Source organism: Dermochelys coriacea, chromosome 5, assembly GCF_009764565.3.
Source record: "Dermochelys coriacea isolate rDerCor1 chromosome 5, rDerCor1.pri.v4, whole genome shotgun sequence".
NCBI lineage: Eukaryota > Metazoa > Chordata > Testudines > Dermochelyidae > Dermochelys > Dermochelys coriacea.
In genome coordinates this window covers 27,373,551-27,395,255 of record NC_050072.1, presented here as the reverse complement: position 1 = coordinate 27,395,255, position 21,705 = coordinate 27,373,551, and the positions used below count along the sequence as shown (strand labels likewise).

The 21,705-nt window shown below is 43.9% G+C and overlaps 1 protein-coding gene across 2 annotated transcripts in view; it reads left to right on the top strand.

Moving 5' to 3' along the window:
• The first annotated feature begins 673 nt into the window (after positions 1-673).
• Positions 674-21,705, top strand: part of GDNF (glial cell derived neurotrophic factor) — a 29,619-nt gene continuing 8,587 nt past the window's right edge. Inside the window, exons 1-2 of one of the 2 annotated variants that reach the window (XM_038401190.2) lie at positions 674-1,467; positions 5,788-5,985. In XM_038401190.2, coding sequence (XP_038257118.1) covers positions 5,814-5,985 — 172 coding nt within the window. In that variant the 5' untranslated portion in view covers positions 674-1,467; positions 5,788-5,813. The remainder of the gene's footprint in view (positions 1,468-5,787; positions 5,986-21,705) is intronic. The other variant, XM_043515038.1, reaches the window with a different exon arrangement.

The following is a 21,705-nucleotide window of genomic DNA, read 5'->3' as shown; positions in this document are numbered from 1 at the left end:
TATGTTAAGTGAATGACACAGATCGTATTTCCTTTTATGATGACAATCTGCCTCATAGTGCCGTAGAAATCACCAGCAAAACTTGCCGTTACGGTATAGGAACTACCTAACACATGTGCTGTTCTTTGCACGGCTATACAGAAATTGGATTTCGCTCTGTCTAGTTACCTGGATCACCAAGAAATCAGGAAAAGCCTCTGAAATAGCAGGTCTCCTTACTCCTTTCTTTGAACCCCCCGCGCCTTCTCCCTAGCGTTCTGCTCACCTGCGAACCGCCCTGACTAGGGATAAGGACACGCTGCGGGTTTGGGGAACTTTGGATGAAATCAGTTTTAACGCAGCCTTCTCTGACCTGCTCCTTTAGAAATGATGTTACAGCTCTGGAATTGGGATTCGGAGTGTGTGTGCCTTTCTACCAAAGTGTGGTGTTATGTTACATCCGCTTGAAAATGCAGCCTAAGATGCCGGCCAACTTCAGAAGCCTTCTTCATTGCTTGCCATGTAATACATGATATGTAGAGCCTCTGACTTCAGCCAAGAGATATTTGGAAACTCTGTCGGATCCAGTGTTGGGAGCTAACGTGTGTTTAGATCCGAAAGCGAATCAGAGGACGCAGCGGAGGGCACGTCACGAGAAGGGGCCCTATAAATCCATCTCCATTGCTGCTTCGCCCTGGCAAATCGATTGCTTTGCATGTTGGCCTGCGCGCCCACATCTGCCCTCGTGTGAGACCCCTCCAGTGGCAGGTCCCAAAAGCGCATCGCTCCCACCAAGCGCTCTGACCCCACCGGATTAAAGAGGGTCCCGCGCAGGTTGCTGCCGGGAGGAACTGGATGCTCTCGCACCAAGTTTGGATTGCAGGGGTGATCGCTCTTACTCTACACGTTCCTCTTGGATCTAATCTTTCAACGTGACGCGATCCCTTTCTGGAGGAGGAAGTCTCGCTGCTGCTGCGGCTGCTAGCTACACATCTCCGCTCCAGCCTCGCTTCTCCCGCAGGCTGCTATTTCCCCGGCTCAGCTGTTTCTCGCGTGCATGTGTGAGTGCCCCGTTCCCCCTGGCCCAGTTGGCGTTCCAGGAGCCCTGATGTCTTCATTTGACTCCCCGCAGTTGTTGATGGGGTGTCTTGCTCAGATTTCCAGGCAGGAGCTCAACCGCAGCATCCAGAGCCAGTTCTCGCTGCCAGGCGGCGCTTCGCGCGGCGCAGGCTGCTGCTGAGCTGGGACAAGGCTAGGCGAGAACCCGGGGCCGCCTCCGCTCTCCGCAGGGACCGCGCACCTGCGGCGGCGCGGGAGGGCGCACGGAGCGGTGCCGGCGGCAGCAGACCCTTCCCCTGACCCGGAATTGCGAACCTTTCCCGAGCACCCCTGGGAGGATCCCCGAGCTGAGCCACATGCATCCCTTGGCGGCCGGCCGGGCTTCCTGGAGTTAATGTCCGTGCCGGGTCCGACGAGACCATCTCAGAGGTAAAGTGACGTTTCTGCCCTGGGCGAGGCGCTGGGGTGGCTGCAGGGAAGGCGGGGGCGGAGGGTGGGGTGGCAGGGGCTCTGGATCGCTGGTCTTGAGAGGCACAGGGAGGAGCCAGCGCAGCCATGGGAAATAAACAGGTTTGATATTCTTCCCCTCGGATCCTGGGAAGTAACCAGAGCGGCCTGCCTAGGCCACCTGGGTCAATGCAAACATCTGCGCCGCTCCCTGCAGTTCTCGCACCTGGGCGCCCTGCCCGGGCCCGCAGCCAGAGCCGGGAGTTTAAAGCTCCTCCTGCCCTCGGCGAGGGGCCGGGGACCAATTTCTGCCCTTCCAGGCAGTGAGGATTCTGCCGGAGCGTGGGCTCCTGCACCCCCGAGCTGGGGCTGACACTGGGGGATGGAGAGTCGGTGTCTCCCCAGCGCCGCTCGCCAGCCACGCCCTGTGCTGCAGCTCCGAGCACCTCCTGCCGCCGGTGTTTGTTCTCCGCTTGGCGGGGGTCCGCCACAGACGCTGCCTGGACCCGCGGTTGCTGGTGGCTGCGCGGCGCAGAAGCTGTTGGGGGAAGTTTAGGCACAAGGACGCGAAGGCACCAGCCAGCGAACCCCTTGTCATCCTCGCCAGCCTGCCAGACCCGGCAGCAAGAGTGCGCCCCACTGGACGGGCTGGTGTGCCCAGGAGGGCAAATGTTTATACCGGAGTAAGCGACCCGGGAGGGATTCAGCCACGGCCCCGGCCCCAGCAATCAACGCCGCCGTCTAAACTCCGCATCCTCCCATGCTGCTACCGGGACAGGCGCAGCAAAGCGGGCGCTCCGCAGCACCTCTCTAAAGGCAGCGGAGGTCGAACTAAAGCGTGTGCAAACAAACCTTTCAACCAGGATTCGTTTCACGCCCTCACAAAGCAATCCTTAGGCTCCCCACCCCTCCAGGGTCTAAAATAGTGCACGGGCATGAAAATAGCACTGGGAAACGCAGGGAACAGCTTCCTTGCTGTGATTCATCCCACGCTCCGAGGGATGTTTCCAGAGAGCTGACAGCTCCCACCTCTGCTTGTTACATTATTCAATAGCCTGCTCATCGGAACTTCCCCAAAACATATTTGCAGAGGTCATTTTCCGCAGACAATGTACTAAGTATGGAGCGGAACTTTTAAGAGCCAAACAAAACTTGAAATCGCGGTATGGATTAAGAGGGGGCGTTGGAGTGGCCACATGGTTTAACACAGACCGTGCAGGTCTTCTAAAGGCATCACCTCTGTTGGTTTGAATCCCAGGATGCCTCCTTGTCCTTTACAGATGATTTTTGCTACCCGATGGTTAGGACTGAAACGTAGTGGCAGAGTTTTCCGCCGGCAACCCCTGCGGGATCACGTTCACTCTTGTTGCTTTCCAAAGAGTAGCCTAAAAATACAAATTTCCCACTCCAAACATGCTGGGCTACCCAAACTTAGTAACTTCTCCGTATTGTAATAGGTGGGTACACCGAGCTATCGCAGTTCAAGCGGCCGGTTTACACTGCCCTCTAGCGCCAGAAACGTACGTGTCCTAACACACAATAGCAAGGAGCAGGTTACTACTAATCTACCACCGGCCCCAGCCCCATTTGTGCCTTTCCACTTAGGGAAACTCTTCAAACACTCCTCATCACTTTAACTCCCGCTTTAGGGAAAGTGGAATCGCTTTCCTTGCTGAAATTTCTTCTCCACGTTCGAATTATTTTAGGGCAGCTCCTGATTGCTGAATTTCTGTTTTCTTCTCTCCTTTAAAAACAAGAAACAGAAAAGAAATAGCGCACTGAAAGATTTGTTTTGAATAAAGAGTGCAAAGAAAATGACACGAATTTTGCAAATGGTAGAGAACATGCGAGTTAAACTTAGACCTACAGGAATGGTTCTGTCTTATAAAGCAAGCTCAACAGGCGATGCGGTTTGGTGCAGATGCCTCTATCTTTGTTGATAAATTCTTTATAAATTATAAATTCTTTAATGTACAATGATAGGGCAATAACAGAAAGTCAGGAGGACATTCTAGACCCACACTAAAGTCAACTGAAAATTTACCATAGATTTCAAAGGGAGCGGGATAGAAGCCTGCAAAAGTCTCTATAAGACTCCCGCATTATAGAGAACACGCAAAGAGCTGCCCAGGACAGCCTTGTTCGTGCCCTAAGGATGTCTGAGACGGAGGAAGGATTCGGATAAGGTAGCCCAGTTCTGAACGGGAGATTGGTAGTATGAACGCATTAGCCCCAGAGATGGCAGCTCTGGTATTGGAAGGAGAAAGAAGGATTTTACCTAATGGGAGGAGAGAGAATTGAATTTTCTTTGTTCAATATTCCCCATTCCAAACCTTGCTGTACAAATCATCTGAGTGCTGAATGACAGGTTTCAGAGTAGCAGCCGTGTTAGTCTGTATTCGCAAAAAGAAAAGGAGTACTTGTGGAAACCTTGGAGACTGACAAGTTTATTTGAGCATAAGCTTTCGTGAGCTACAGCTCACGGCATCGGATGCCGATGAAGTGAGCTGTAGCTCACGAAAGCTTATATTCAAATAAATTTGTTAGTCTCCAAGGTGCCACAAGTACTTTTTGAGTGCTGAATGCAAATCCATTTGTTAAAATCCCTCCCATCGTGCAGAAAGGAAAACACTCAACTGGGGCGTTCATCTTGAGTCAGAAGGGAAATCGGTTGCAGTTACATGGGGGAAAGCTTTAGGGACGCTGGTGTTTTAGGTGGTTCTTTGCTTTCAAATGTATCATGGCCCTGGAGTTGATAGATTTAACACAACTAATGTAGTTCTTTATTACAGAAACTGTGATCCTCTCATGAGGAGCTATCTGGATCCTACTCCTTCTCTGAATTACTCCCAAATATTAAGGGAGGAAAGGGCCTTGCTTAGGTTTTTTAAAGTTTTTGTGTTTTAATATATTTTTATGACAGCTGACAAATTATAAAGGGGCTTCAGGAAGCGACATTAATTTCTTATTTATATTACAATCAACATCCCTGGCTAGTCAGGGCTAAATGCAACTGTCCTGACTGAGGCAAAGTCTGACCGCAGAGAGGTCAAAGTAAGATTTGCCAGATCTGACCCCACGTTAACGAAATCCGAACAAACCAGTTTCAGCGAGTTTCCTCTCCAAAGACAAAAATACCAACAGGCGAAAGCTAACATCTGCTAGACAAGGAGGATGGAAAATACACGAATCTGCCCAGACCTAGGTGTTTGCGAAAAGCGGAGAACTGGCTGGAGTGGAGTCGATGTAAATAAAGCAACAACAGATTTCTCCCACATCTCTGGGATGGGAGCAGCCCCCTTGCACCCTCCTGGTGCCCATAACATTTTACTATCAAAAGCCTGAAAGTTGCCAAATCCCTTCTTTGATATAAAAGCCAGTGTGATGGATTTGAATTGCAACGCGACTGGTTTTATAAAATATACGCTTAAACCCAACCTGGATTCCCATTACGAGCCACGAGGATTTGTATCACAGAAAGAGTTCGACTTTCGAGCTCCTGGCCTCCACCTACTCCCCTTCCCGGGCGTGATTATCATCAGGGACACTTCAGTGCCTCTCAGACTTATTCCCGCCGCTCCCCTGCTTTCCGATCGCCGCCACGCAGCCAGGTACTGGGGCGTCGGCCTTGGGGACGGGTCAGTACAGCCGTGGGCAGAAAAGAGGGATTTGGCGAGTTTGCGGGTGTCTGCCCTGTCCATGGCAAGGAGGCAGCGTGTCAGACGTTCGTCCTTTGCTCCTCGTGAGCCTGAATTCGTGGGATGGGGGCAGCGTCTCTCCAGGACCGGCTGCGTTTCGTAACGAGCCCCCGCCCCTCCCCAAACTCTTTGGGTTTATTAAAAGGCCCCAAGAGACGCAAACAGCCCCAGCGTTTTCTGGGTGGACCCTCGGCTGAGCCTCAGAGCGATACGGGCGAGCAGAGGGCTGGGTTTGTGTGAACCTCCTCCTAAGAATCGGATCAGCTGGCATGGCCGGCTGCTGGGGGGGGGGGAGGGTGAGGTCAGGCCCCTGGCAGACCCCCTGGTCTGTGCACGGCTCGGTTATGGGATTATATGGAATCCCCCATGCAGGAGGCCGGGCTGGAGCGAACCTTTTCCCCCTGGGGGGAGTTGATCATTTTCACTCCAGCACCTGCGCTTGATCGGAGGCTTCTGAGAAGGCGCCCGAGCGCACAGGCGCGTCCGGGCAAGGGCCACTGACGCGCCGGCTCTGGCACTGGGGGAGCCCGGAGCGCAGAGCTGAGCGAGCTCCCCACGGGCGCACAGCGAGCGCGGAGCTAACCTTGTGTCTCCTCTTCGCCAGGGGCCTGTGTCGGAAGGAAATCTAAGATGAAGTTATGGGATGTTGTGGCTGTCTGCGTGGTGCTGCTCAGCACGGTCTCCACATCCCCGCTGCCCGCCGGTAAGACGCCTCCCGAGGGGCCCCCTTCAGTGGTAGAGGGGCCTGAAGACGATCACCCCCCCATCAGCCTGCCGCCTCCCTATGCTGTGCAAAGTGACTGTAAGAAACGTTCCCCTTCATAGTCACCACTGTCTGTCTTACTAAACCCCTTTCCAGTGTGTGAGCCCGCGCGGGGAGCTCGCTGCGCGGAGCGCCCCATGATTGTGGGACTACAACTGAGAGGCGGGCGCCCACCCCCAGTCACGCGGGGCGCTGGGCAGGGCGGGGGCATTGTAACTGAGGTGCAGTTGCTACACCTGCTCCCATCCCCTTTGCATGGTTGTATCAGAGGATTTGTTCAAAATACCTGTTTTCCTATTTGTTGCTCCCCTGTGAAAGATCCATGCAAAGGAGGGGGAATCGCTGAACTGATCCCAAATAGGAAACACTACTTTTCCCCTCTAATCTCTTTTCAGTTCTAAAAATCTCATTGTTATTTATTGTTTGTATGAAAATAGCACCTAGAACCCTCAGCCAAGATTGGGAGCCCATCCTACAAAGCACTGTACAAACAGGTAGGGCTGCTACTGACCTCAGTTAAATCCACCTTTATTCTAAAATAAGATTGTCCACATCAGACTTACACTGAAATAAGAGAGGATTTTAGAAAACTGATGTAGTTAAATCAGTGTAAGCCTGGCTGTAGACCAGCCCACAGTAAGTAAGAGGCAGTTTACAATCTATATTCTAGGTAATAATAATAATTAATAATAATACCTAAATAACAAAAGATCTCCAAGAAAAGCATTTTCAGAGAGCAGTGTGATTTCTAAATACACAGTGGTACTCCTTTAAAGTTGGCATTAATATGAATCAGTAAGCAGTGGCAACATACACAAGTTAATCTTGGAAGTATTCAATTAACATGAAGGGCCTTGTCTTAAACCCATCAAAGCAAAGACCCAGAATTGCCTATTATGTCTTTAACTAATTCTCTTCTCTGCTTAGATCCTGTAATTTACAGGATACTACAGTTACAACTGTGTTGAGGAACACATTTATAACACATCTTGAGATTGTAGCACAATTCTATCCCATCCACACAGACAGTGCTGCTCCTGGGTGCAAATGATTCAAGAGTTGCCTTCCTTGCAGTTACCCTTTAGTACCGGCATTCCATTCTCTGTTCCCACTGCTTTGGCTTCAGCTTCTCTCCCCTCCCTCCCCACACACATCTGTGTTCTTCCTTCTCTAATCTTCTCTCCTCTCTCATTTTTCTTCCATTGGAATCTTTCCCGGGCCTTGCTCTCCTCTCTTTTGAGCTGAACTTCTCACTGTTCCATGAATGACAGCATCCTGTCTGTCTCAGTCCCTCATCAGATGCAAGGTGACCAAAAGAACTCCTTCCTAGTTTTCTTCTTCTTGCATGGATTGCTGAGGCTTTATGATGCTGCGATCTTCCTCTACATTGTGGTAGATGGAAAGGAGGGTGTATATGCAGTGGAAGATTCCACAAAACCTCAGGATCTGCTTTGCTGGCATTTGTGCCAGTCTCCCCTACTCTAGTTGCAGCTGTTTCAGTTCTGTAGGAAGAAAAAAGCATTCAGAAAGTTGTACTAGTAACTTTACATGACGACAAGTCAGTTCAGGGTGGTGAGATATCAGTGTTCATTTGTTCTGGGTCCTACAAATGAGGCCTAGAACTATTTTTTATAACACCATCCCCTCTATCAAGACATTTTAAAACCTAAACCATCCACTCCACAGCAAGTAGAGGAGACAGACAGGTAGCAGAAGCACTAATCACTTACCCACTAGGTCTAGTCTATTTCCAATATGAGGATAACCAAACTTCTCATTGTTGTTTGGGTATCTTGTAGATTAAGGAGTGAGATGTCCATCATGTGGGCCTTGTGTTTCAGGTGAATCATGGCAGGATGAGTGAGCAGCGTCTTCCAAAAGTATGTGCTCAGTGTAGAGCCAAGCAGAGATGGACGATGGGTCTGATCCATTACGTCAGTTCCTATGTTCCTTCTAGGGAAATTATCCACAGAAACCTGAGCAATATGCTCTTGCACTGTTCAAACCTACAATGGAAATCACAAATAGATGGGCCTGGGTGCAAAGAGAAGATGAGCATTGCTACTCACCCTGAAGTTAAAGCTGGATAAGTGAGTCTCTCAAACATTTTTTGTGTTCTTTTCCCAAGACTGGTGAAATATTCATGCTCAGAGAAACTCCTGTATTGACTACATTGGTGAGCCTGATAAATAGCAGGGGTTTGCTGAGCTGATTGGCCATATGCTGATATTCCAGCCTAATTAGTTAAATACCTTGATTCACTTTATTACTGTTTCTGTTTTTAAAAATGTGTGGCATCTGGATGCCATTCTGAAAACATCGGGCCTAATAAGCTAACAATATCCAAGATGTGTCACTGCACTTCTGCCTACAGTGGTGGTTGGGTTCCACCATAATAAGAAAGGGTGTAGGCAGAACTCAAAGTACTATAACTGGCTTTTGAGTCAGGGATTGTATTTTGATAGCAGAGCCTGGGGGAGTCAGAGTCATGATGGGATGAACGCCATTAGTGTGTAGGCAGAGGGTATGCTAGTGTATTCCTTTTCACTGAAAGCTATTTTCACTATTACAATAACCAAAAAAAGTCCACTAGAGGTTTTGCCATGTGCTATTGATTTTATGTGGAAAGTGCTCATACAAATACAATACCGGGAGAAAGAGAGAGATCAAAGACTCAGGCACTTTTTAACGGGTTCCCCTTCCACAGTTATCTTCCTCAATCTGCTCTCATGACTTTGGTCCCATTCTCTTCCACACATCATTTAGTGTGTGTGTGTGTGTGTCTCTCTCTCTCACCCACACACGCATCCCAACACAATAAATGGGTTGAACACTAGCTGTAATGGGAGTCAATGGCTTCTCCTCCTCTTTGTGGATCTTCATCCTCCCTCTCCTCTCTGAAATATGTATCGCTCTCCAATATGCTGCCAGGAGCAATGGTTAGCCTTGTTCTGGTTCAGCTCCCTAGAAGGAGGGGTACTTTGTCCAGCAGTGGCCTAAGTCATAGTTGGAGTTGTCAGCTCAGTTATACCAGGACTTCCACATCTTCATCTTTCCTCACTTCACTGCATCATTTTGTCCATGAGGTTCTTTGAGAGGTGCTGATAGTGCTCTGAAATCACAAGATTATGTAGCACCAAATTCAGATTGGCCTAAAAGTTTCCCTTACTCCAGATTATGAGCAAGGTCTTGACCTCTCAGTCTGACCAGGTGTACCATGATGACCCCTCCATTTCAGATCAGTGGTCATAGAGTAATGTGCACCAGCAGTCACAGGCTTCAGCTATATGGTTAAAGTAGATACCAACTTGCTCAATGTAGCCTGCACTAATTGCAGAACATTTTAAATCAGCCCCCTGCTTCTTGATCATGTAACCAGAAGAGCCATATGGGATAGTTTGTGACAGGGGGATAGAATTTCTGGAGGACACATGCATAATGGCACATGCAATACCTAGGGCAATGCAGTGTGGGATATTTTGTTATAGTGACTGAGAGGAAGCTATCCTAGTTATATAGGCATGATCAAAGGGTACTGTATGAGCAAGAGTGGCACACAATTAGCTTCTATAGATACTATGTACTGTGTGAACACAAAACACATTATAAATAGAACTATGCCAATAATTGGATACATAGTGGTTAAATGGCTATGTTGTTTAGCCCTACCTATGAAAGTAAACCTAGTGTTAGGTATATGTATTTTCTAACTGATACATCAACATGGCTGTAACTATAGGGTAAATGGAATCCCAAGTCAGATAGACCATTACCTACAATGTGATCACTGGCACAGGGGGAGCACAGTGTAAGATCTAGCTGTGTACTTCAAAAAAAAAATTGTAGGAGCTTCTCCCTGTAAAAAGACAGATGATCTTATAAGTTGCAGTACCTGAGGCACAGTTAGATTGTTGACTAGTGACTTGATTTCAGGAATTTGTTATGTGTGTTTCTTTTTAAAAGATAATTTAGTGTTAGGCCATTTAACATCTTTAGCTGGACCACAGGCGCTGACTCTGTAGGTGCTCCAGAACTCAATCACCCACTGAAAAAATAGGGGGTGCTCAGAACCTGCAGGGCTAGATTAATCTTTTGTGGGCCCCGGTGCCCAGACCATGGGCTCCACCTCCCACTGTGCCCTGAGGCCTCATCCCCGCTTGGCCTCTCCTGCCAAGGCCCTGCCAGCCACTTGCACAGGGAAGCAGGGGCAGAGAGGAGTGCCCACCCGCAAAAACAAAAGTCAGTGCCTGTGAGCTGGAGTGTTTTTTATTTACTATATTAGAAATACAGAGGAAATGTTGAATAGCCAGGATATGATACTGGAACGCAAGGTCTTCAGGATAAGACTTGTCTTTATATTTTGATGCTATATAGAGATGAACACATTGTTAGTGCTAAACAAATGATATGTTCTGATCTAAATAGATTTTATTCTATATACCACTTGTTAGACACGTACAATACACATCATTCCATTCTGTGTCAAATACAGTGTCTAATACATTCCCAAGGAGGGTGCTTAAAGAGCTAACATTAAAATGACTGAGTCCTTCAAAAGGAAATAAATGTACAAGTATATATTTTTCTCATTATTCATATTTTAAACTATATATTTACTTAAAGCATATTCAGGGGAAATTCTTGGAATTCATCTGTTCAGATGACCATGGACCAAAAGATGGGAAAGAAGTTATATGGCTACTAGAGTGTGATCCTCAAATGGATGCAGTTTAAAATATTGTGTAAACTGTTCTGATCCCCATTAGGACTGTAGAAACTAGAATTCAGAAATAATAATCTCTGCCAGACCTGCTTGAAAAAGATGTAGAGTTGTACAGAAATCTCATAATTCTGAGATAATATCCTAATGGCAATCAGTAAGATCATAATATTAAATAATGCAGTTATATGAATCCTCAGTTTTATCAGACATTAAAATAGAGTGGGTTTCAAAATGTTTAGTGGTGGCAAAACCAGTTAATCCTTGACACTGGAAAGATATAACAGGACTAGAAGGGATCTTTTTAGATGTAAAAGATGCATCTAATGAAAAAGCAATATATGGCAAGCAGAATAAAAGGGAAGATTTCAATGAAACATGAAAACCATTCCCTAGTTATAAAGATGAAAAACAGAAATAAACAAACCGCTACATACTTTAGACAGGTTCATACAGGATATTCAATTGCACAAAAAATATTACAGGAGACTTAGTGTGTTTTAAGGTAAAATAATGAAAATGAACTATGTAATGATAAAAACAAGGACGAGTCCTTGTGGAATCTTAGAGACTAACAAATTTATTTGGGCATAAGCTTTCATGGGCTAAAACCCACTTCAGCAGATGCATGGAGTGAAAAATACAGTAAGCAGTATATATATATGAAAAGAATGGAGTTGCCTTAGCAAGTGGGGGGTCAGTGCTAACGAGTCCAATGCAATCAAGGTGGACGTCATCCATTTCCAACAGTTGACAAGGTGTGAGTATCAAGAGGGAAAATTACTTTTTGTAGTGACCCATCCACTCCCAGTCTTTATTCAGGCCTAATTTGATGGTGTCCAGTTTGCAAATTAATTCCAGTTCTGCGGTTTCTTGTTGAAGTCTGTTTTTGAAGTTTTTTTTGTTGAAGAATTGCCACTTTTAAGTCTGCTATTGAGTGTCCAGGGAGATTGAAGTGCTCTCCTACTGGTTTTTGAATGTTACAATTCTTGATGTCTGAATTGTGTCCATTTATTCTTTCGAATAGAGACCGTCTGGTTTGGCCAATGTACATGGTAGAGGGGAATTCCTGGCACATGATGGCATATATCACCTTGGTAGATGTGCAGGTGAATGAGCCCCTGATGGTGTGGCTGATGTGGTTAGGTCCTATGATGGTGTCCCTTGAAGAGATATGTGGACAGAGTTGACAATGGGGTTTGTTGCAGGGATTGGTTACTGGGTTAGTGTTTTTGTTGTGTGGTGTGTGGTTGCTGGTGAGTATTTGCTTCAGGTTGGGAGGCCGTCTATAAGCGAGGACTGGCCTGTCTCCCAAGGTCTCAGAGTGAGGGATCGTCCTTCAGGATAGGTTGTAGATCCTTGATGATGCACTGGAGAGGTTTTAGTTGGAGGCTGTAGGTGATGGCTAGTGGCGTTCTGTTACTTTCTTTGTTGGGCCTATCCTGTAGTAGGTGACTTCTGGATACCCTTCTGGCTCTGTCAATCTATTTCTTCACTTCACCAGGTGGGTACTGTAATTTTAACAACGCTTCATAGAGATCCTATAGGTGTCGATAGATTCTGTTACAAATTTCAGTAAAGATTTTTTTAAAAGGGTATAAGGTCCCATCTCAACTCAGCTTAAGCATTTGCTTAATTATCTCTCTTTTCAGCACAACACTTAAATATGTGCTTAACTTTAAAACTGTAATTAAATTTCTTTGAAGTCAATGGGATTTAAGAACATGCATAAGTGCTGTGATGAGTAGGGATGGATTTAAGCATGTGTTTAAAGATGAACATCTGTTAAGTGCTTTGCTGAATCTGGGCATAGCTGCAGAACAGAAGGGATTCCGAAATCTTTTCATAATGCAGGCCACGTCTTAACAGAAAGATTTTCTCTAACTCTAGATTACCCAGTGGATATATCCCCTCTGATTCACAAATGGCACATAGCACATTCCCTCTCACTGATAAATGTGAGGACCACCTTCGCTCCCATTCACAATCACGTAACAACTCTCTCATGACAACAATTGCCTACCTGGAAAAGTTATATTAGGTCTGGATGTTTGGCCATATTTTAATACTGTGTGGAATCTGGAAAAGGATAAGAGCCATCCTGTGAACAGACTCGTCACTGCAGGTCGCTGTCAAGTGCTCCATGGGCTACCAGTGGTCCATGGATCACAGTTTGTGATGCCCTGCAATAGAACATGTGGCACCTGTAATAGTATGAAAACATTATCAGCTTGTATGCTAACAAGTTTCATACCGAGAAACATACATGCTAATAGTATGTTCATTATCCAGACACAAACTCTAAAAATGCTGAAATTTGGAAAGTAAAAGAGCATAATAGAAAAATATGTATTATTCATAACGCAAAACCATCACTGAAATCAACTGAGATTCACATAGTCAGGGTTCAATCATGGCTTTGCCACAAGCCCTGTGCATGGGGGAGTATGGTGGTACCAGGAACAACCTGGCAAGCAGACTATGAAAGAGGCACAATCTGCCTCCTGGTCCTTGTGCCCGTTCCTGGGCCAGAATGCATTTGATTGATATTGATTGGATATTATGTATTTTAATTGGGGAGATAATTCTATATTTTGTTGCCAATACATTTTTCATCTTGAATATGTTAATAATAGTAGATTGGCAGCCAGGTCACTCTAGTGGGGGGCTTTGATGACATTACTTGAGAGCTGAACTGCTGGGGGATTTTTGTATCAGAAATCCAGAAGGAATTTCTTTGTATGGCCATCACAGGCTACTCTCCTAGAAATCTCAGTAATGTCTGTTAGTTGGCTACATGCTCATTGCTATAGTGCTGGCTAATAGCAAGAGGCTCATAGGTTTCAGGTACTGCTAGAGTAATAAACACCTATTTAAGGTTCTCAGATACCATAGTGATGAGATTGTTATAAAAATAGTGATGAAACAGAATATTCAGCTTACAGACATGTGAACCTGCCTGACACTGGACATGTACTTCAGTGATACAGATTCCCATATTTGTTTTAGAACACAAGGGTTTAGAGAGGAGTAATAATCCAGGGGTTAAGACATAAGAACGGCCATATTGGGTCAGACAAAAGGTCCACCTAGCCCAGTATCCTGTGCCAATGGACTGGGGTTCTGTTCCCAGTTCTATCACTGACCTGCTGTGTGACCTAGGGCAGGTCACCTCATCTCTATTTCTTCTCTCACCCTTTGCCTGACTTGTCTCTTCACTTTGTAAGCTCTGAAGGGAAGAGATGGTCTCTTAGTATAGTACCTATCACAGTGGGGACTTGATTTCAGATGTGGCCCCTAGGTGCTACCACAATAGATATATTAAAATAAATCATAATGCTTTCTCTGAAAAACTGTCACATTATAATTAGTTAAAAGTAACACTTTTCCATACTATAAGCCTTTAATAAAAATTTATGTATCTATACTTATTCAGATTGGCAGGATGTACTTTCTTCAAGACTGGTACAACTATTGCCGTTAGACATTCAGTAATGCCTCTTGCTCCCATACCTGCTTATATATTTTTCCTATTGCTTTGATAGTACTTGCCCTGTTGACTTTAGCAGCTTAGCTGTTATTGTCTATTCCTGCAGCTTTCCCATTTTTAATGGTTCCATTGCTTTTTTTATTTCTTTGTCTGATGGTGGTTTGGTGGTGATATCCATACAGCCTTATACGCTGCCCTGTTTATCTAGATGTCCTGAATGATTGCATCTGAATGAATACAAGGTTCAGCACTTTGTCAAAAATGCTCCTTCCATACTTTCAGCTCCACTTCAGAATCTGTCAGTTCAACAAATTAGCCTCTCTTCCCGCTAGCATCGTCCTGATTGTGTTTCCATACAACTTAACTTTATTGTTTATCATTTTCATATCTTGTTTTCTTGATGCCTCCTGTAGTTGCTGAGCATCTTCTTTCCAGAACTTTTGCTTATCCAATCTTTGTGATTTCTTCATCACTTTATGCAATAGTGTACTTATTATCATCAGTACTTGAAAAAATCATGATGTAAATAATTGTCAACAGATTATGACCAGTTTTAGGGGGAGCAGTAAGCCCCATGTGGCTTCAGAGCAGGCTGCAGTTGCATTGATCAGATATTCACAGTCTGACAGTTAATGGAAAAAAGTGAGAATGGGAATTAGAGACATTTGCTGTTTTCATTGACTTCACAAAAGCATTTGATTCAGTTTGGAGGGAAGCATTATGGAAAGTAGTAAAATCATGTAGCGTTCCAGATAGGATAACTGCAATTATAAAAGGTATGCACAAAGATTCCTACGGTGCCATAAGAACGAATGGAAAATTAAGCAATTGGTTCAAGTCAAAGCAAGGGGACAAGGATTCACCTATGTTTTCATCATTTCTTAAACTGGACATTAAGAATGATAGGTGATTGGATGGTGTAACACTGGGTAATCTAGAGTTAAGCTCTTTAGTTTATGTAGATAACATTGTACAATTGGCAGACACGTTTGAATTAATGATTATACTCTACTTTGGAAAATTATTGTCGACTTTGACTTACAATATATGCCAAGAAGACAAAGTGGTTGTATCTTGGACAAGGGACAATAGATGAATTGTTGAAATGCAGCAGCCAGTGAAGTCACAGAACAAGTAAAATATTATGTGTATTTAGGAAGCTTGATAAGTGCTAATGGTTCCATCAAGAATGAAGTTAAAAGAAGATGTGCTTTAAATGCAAGTGTTGCATAGAAGCTGATGCACAGAAATTGATGAAATTATGGACTGATAAAAACATTACATTTAGTACTAAAAGTGAAAATTTATAAAACCGGTGTACAAACAGTATTTATCGTATGAATGGCAGCTGCATTAAAAGGAAAAAAAAACATCAGAAGGCTGAAGGCAGTAGAGATGAGACTTCTTTGGAAGATAGCAAGTGTAAGATGAAATAATGTTAAGACAAACGAAGAAATTAGAAGGGATGTAGGATGTCAAATCAGGATATGGATGTCAGGTACTCAGCTGCCTCTGGGCTTGGTTGCCTGACAATCACATGAGCTCTGCTGCCCAATAAACCCTCACTATGTGACTGTGCTCCCTGGTTGAACAAAAGAGCTAACAGATCACCATTTAAGACTTGTAGGAACAGCGGCATAGTGGCTGTTCAATGTGTTCCATACTTGCAGCTGCACCAGACCTGCTTCCAGCCCTAGTCCCTGCCTACTTCTGAACTCCTAACTCCTGGCTCTGATCACTAGATTGTCTCCTGACCATGACTCTGGTTCTTCTCTTTGGTTCTGTTATGGTTCCCAACTCCTGGCTCTGACCATTGGCTTGTCTCCTGACCCCAAATCCAGTTCTGCCCAACAGATTCTGTTCCAACCACTAGGACACACCATCCACATCTCAGTGTGTAACAATGGGATTAGCGACAATTGAGAAAGATTATCATGGTGAGAACACTGCAGAAGACAAACAGATGATAGCATGCCAAAGAAAATAATGCAAATGCAATCTGACCTAGAGGCCAACCACTGACTAGATGGAAGAACATTTTATGCAGGAATATGACCAAGCTGGACTTAATGAAGAAACAAGTCCTGGACAGGAATGAATGGTGACATTGTACTGCTTCCTGTGTCTGCAAAGATGTCCTGGGATGAGATGAAGAAGAAAAATCTAACTGTCCAACAAAAGTATTTTTGCTGCTTGGACTAATCCTATCACATACCAATATCAAATTTAGGATCTACAGCTGCCAAAACAGGGTCCCCTCCCCCAGGGCTCAATTTTGTTCTTACTTAAGTCAATGGAGATTTTGTGAATGGCTTCAGTTTGAACACTGTTAGTCACTCAGATTGGCCAACTAGTGATCAACTGGTAAGCAACTCACAAAGATTAGAGCCCTGCAACCTGATCTAAACCCAATGGGACCCAGGTCTGGGTCAGAGTAGGTGGGAAAACAACTGGATTCTCTCAGGCTCAGGTTGGGGTGAGTTGGCTCTCCACTTCCTGCCTTTGTGTGTGCCCCACTCCTGCCATCCTCCATTACCTGGCTGTGCTGTGTGTGTTGCAAAGTGACCGTGCCAGAGAAATCTCAGCACCACTCTGTAGTGCACTTACAGCACAGTGTGGGGCATGCACAATAGGAACAGGGCATGCAGCCATCGGCATATGCAGCTGCTGCTGCACCAACCCAATGGGCAGGAGTTGGCATCAGTACTGATTCAGGTTCATGGTTGGGTTGGAAAACAACTCTACCCTCTTGTGCTTGGGTTGGGTTGCGTTTGTTGTGTGGGATTGGGTCCAGTTTGGGTCTGAGTCAGGCCTCAAAATTAGGCCTGAGAAGTCCTCTACTGTAGACCTCTCACCTTGAACAAGTTGGTATCTACTTTACTCAACTCTCCTGAGCATGTTTTTCCCTAATACAGCCACAGATGACAGCAAGTGAAGTTTAGCAAATGGAATTTTTCTGTCACTTCTCTTTGGCCATGTCTAGACTTACTGGAGATCAATGCTTCTGTGATAGATACAGAGGGGGTCTATTTAGTGGGCCAAGTGAAGACCCACTAAGTCGACCAGAGAGCACTCTCTGGTCTACTTTGGTACTGCACCGGAGCAAGAAGAATAAGGTAAGTCGACAGGAAAGCGTCTTCGTCAATGCAGCGCGGTGTAGACACCGTAGTAAGTCGACCTAAGCTACGTCAATTCCAGCTATATTATTCATGCAGCTGGAGTAGTGTAACTTAGGTAGACTTACCCTGGTAGTGGAGATAAGGCCCTAGTTCAGGGGTTCTCAAACTTCACTGCACCATGACCCCCTTCTGACAACAAAGTTACTACATGACTCCGGGTGGGGGGACAGAGCCCAAGCCCTGCAGCCCCAGATGGAGGGAGAGGGGGCCAGAGCCGGAATCCCACTGCCCTGGGTAGGAGTGGAGCTCTGGCTTCAGCTTCAACCATGGGTTCCAGCAAGTCTAATGCTGACCCTGGCAACCCCATTAAAATGGGGTCCCAACCACAGTTGGAGAACTGCTGCCCTAGTTTCCTTCTTTTACTGGAAACAGATGGAATATGATTTTCTCGCAAAAACCGTGAACTGAGAAGCACAGTTGAGGAGGTAGAAAGATAACGGGAAACAAATGCAAATCCTATAAAAGGCTGGACACGAATTTAAAAATGTGACTTAATAGGCAGATTAGCCATAACTATCAACTGATTTATTTATCATACCCTAGCATATGATAGGCTTTCAAGCTAGTGAACTATAAAGAGAAAATCCTTGTAACCACAAAAGGAAAAATTATAAAAGCTATTTTAATTCAGTACTTTTTCCAATACTGACTCATTGTATCTGACATTAAAAGGTCTAGGAGTCAGATGCATCAGGATACTTAACACTTCACCTTGATGAGAGACAGGTGACACCAATGACTGTGTCAGTTTCTATGGGAATTCTAAGTTACAGGAAAGAATGTAATGTCTCTTTGTGAGCTGGCAAGTCAGTGAATAAGGTAATAACTAGAATATTAATCATTTAAAGACAAACTGACCTTGGCATCTTTGATGATATATTTTTTTAATGAATAGAACTGACATGTTTCTGTTTCACTCTTTGTCCCCACACATTTTCATGCAAAGCATAAAAGCAAAGTCAGTCTTCAAACTGGTGTTATTTTAATTGTTTAAATCCTGATAACTTTTCAGAATAGCTAGTTTAAGCATATGTGATAGGTGAGTTTATTTCCAGGTATTTGATTCTAATTTCTGCTTGATAGGCTTATTACTGAAAAATATTTCTAAATGAGTTTTTTCCCCCCCTTCACAACCCATTTCTTTCTAGCTTATAAATGTATGCAACAGAATGATCAAAATGCTTGAGAGGCTAATGGGAGAACAACCGGACCCTCTTGGGCTCACCATGGTCAAAATGGAAGTAGAGTTTAAGTTTAGAGGGGTCTGAACTAAAACTTTGGACCTTATTTTGGAAAAAGGAGCTTTGAGCCAAACCCAGGTCTGGATCTGAAATTTGCAAACAACCCCTATCATTATAATGGGCTGAATCAAACCCCCTGAACTTTGGGGTTAATAATGTAAATGATGTTTAGACATGGTAACATAACAACCATTTAAGATGCCTTAAAGTGCTACTCACAATTCAGTTAACATAGAAAGCAAAAAAAAAATATGTACAGTAAAACCTCAGAGTTACGAACTGACCAATCACATACCTGCAAATACACAATAAGACAGTAACAGAGACCAAAAAACCCAACCAAACAAATACAGTACTGTATGATGTTAAATGTAAACTACTAAAAAAATAAAGGGAAAGCAGCATTTTTCTTCTGCATAGTAAAGTTTCAAAGCTGTATTAAGTCAATGTTCAGTTGTGAACTTTTGGACCATGTTTTGTTCAGAATTAGACATTTCAGAGCTACGAACAACCTCCATTCCGAAGGTGTTCATAACTCTGGGGTTCTACTGTAGATAAATATACAAAATTATTCCTTTCCTAAAATAAGTGCATGGAATAGAAAAAATTGTTTCAATTCAAAATTGCATTTTAGTGAAAAGGCATCTTTTACAGATAACTATTTCGCAATGAGTGGGATTTAAGCCTTTTCTCTAAAACCTGATGGCCAAGATTTTCAAAAGTGAGCACTTAAGTTAGGCTCCTACATCACTAGTTCGACACCTAAACAAGTGATCAGATTTTCAAAAGTGCTGAAGATCCAGCTTCTCCCAATAAAATAAATTTCTGGTCACTTTTGCTTTGAGGGTTTTTTGTACTAATATTCTTGTCTGGGTTGTCACCACTGCAAGGGAATTTTTTCAAAAAATCTGACAGTGGAATTAAAAGATTAGCTTTATAAAATTTTGTGCCAGATTTGCTCTGATAGTTTCCCATTAAAGACAGATGGGACAATTTAATTTCTGCCTTATTTGGAACATGGCCGTGTTGGAGTTTGCTGTTCCAAAATGACATTTGGACCTACTTTATTTATAAATTCTTCTTGTATGCAGTATAAATTGTTTCTTAAAAGGGGCTCAGGGCCAAATCCTCTCTGGCACTTGATGCCTCTAATCAACTGGGAATGCAGACTTGGGGAATGTAGTGGAGAATTTCCCCAGAAAACATGATGATCCTCTGAGAGCCATGGAGCATAACTCTTTGGTGGCTCTCTACATAAGAACATGAGTAGGGCCATTGTTGTTTGGCAGAGGAAATGTGTGGCTATCAGTGTTGCCAACTCTTATAACTTTATCATGAGTCTCATGATATCTGATGTATATGTTAAAGCCCTAGCTCCTGGAGACAAGTGATTAGATGAAAATCCCAGGTTTCATTTTTTTTAAAAAGTACATTTCTAAAATTTACCCTAATGGTTTTGGCAAAAGCATTGCTTGAGTGTACCTTAAAGTCTCAAAAAACAAAAGGCAAATAAAATGAACATGAGAATGGTCATACTGGGTCAGACCAAAGGTCCATCCAGCCCAGTATCCTGTCTGCCAACAGTGCCAATGCCAGGTGCCCCAGAGGGAGTGAACCTAACAAGTAATGATCAAGTGATCTCTCTCCTGCCATCCATCTCCACCCTCTGACAAACACCATTCCTTATCCATCCTGGCTAATAGCCATTAATGGACTTAAATTCATGGAGGTTATCTAGTTCTCTTTTAAACCCTGTTATAGTCCTAGCCTTCACAACCTCCTCAGGCAAGGAGTTCCACAGGTTGACTGTGTGAAGAAGAACTTCCTTTTATTTGTTTTAAACCTGCTGCCCATTAATTTCATTTGGTGGCCCCTAGATCTTATACTATGGGAACAAATAAATAACTTTTTTCCTTATTCACTTTCAGCACACCACTCATGATTTTATATACCTCTATCATATTACCCCTTAGTCTCCTCTTTTCCAAGATGAAAAGTCCTAGTCTCTTTAATCTCTCCTCATTTGGAACCTGTTCCAAACCCCTAATCATTTTAGTTGCCCTTCTCTGAACCTTTTCTAATGCCAGTATATCTTTTTCGAGATGAGGAGACCACATTTGTACACAATATTCAAGATGTGGGCATACCATGGATTTATATAAGGGCAATAAGATATTCTCTATCCCTTTTTAAATGATTCCTAACATCCTGTTTGCTTTTTTGACTGCTGCTGCACACTGTGTGGATGTCTTCAAAGAGCTGTCCATGATGATTCCAAGATCTCTTTCCTGATTAGTTGCAACTAAATTAGCCCCCATCATATTGTATGTATAGTTGGGGTTATTTTTTCCAATGTGCATTTTTTTACATTTATCCACATTAAATTTCATTTGCCATTTTGTTGCCCAATCACTTAGTTTTGTGAGATCTTTTTGAAGTTTTTCAGTCTGCTTTGGTCTTAACTATCTTTAGTATCATCTGCAAACTTTGCCACCTTACTGGTTACCACTTTCTCCAGATCATTTATGAATAAGTTGAATAGGACTGGTCCTAGGACTGACCCATGGGGAACACCACTAGTTACCCCTCTCCATTCTGAATATTTATCATTTATTCCTACCCTTTGTTCCCTGTCTTTTAACCAGTTCTCAATCCATGAAAAGATCTTTCCTCTTATCCCATGATAACTTAATTAATGTAAGAGCATTTGGTGAGGGACCTTGTCAAAGGCTTTCTGGAAATCTAAGTACACTATGTCCACTGGATCCCCCTTGTCCACATGTTTGTTGACCTCTTCAGAGAACTCTAATAGATTAGTAAGATATGATTTCCCTTTACAGAAACCATATTGACTTTTGCCCAACAACTTATGTTCTTCTATGTGTCTGACAATTTAATTCTTTACTATTGTTTCAACTAATTTGCCTGGTACTGACGTTAGACTTACCGGTCTGTAATTGCAGGGATCACCTCTAGATCCCTTTTAAAATATTGGTGTTACATTAGCTATCTTCCAGTCATTGGGTACAGAAGCTGATTTAAGGACAGGTTACAAACCATAGTTAAGAGTTCCGCAATATCACATTTGAGTTCTTTCAGAACTCTTGGATGAATGCCATCTGGTCCCGG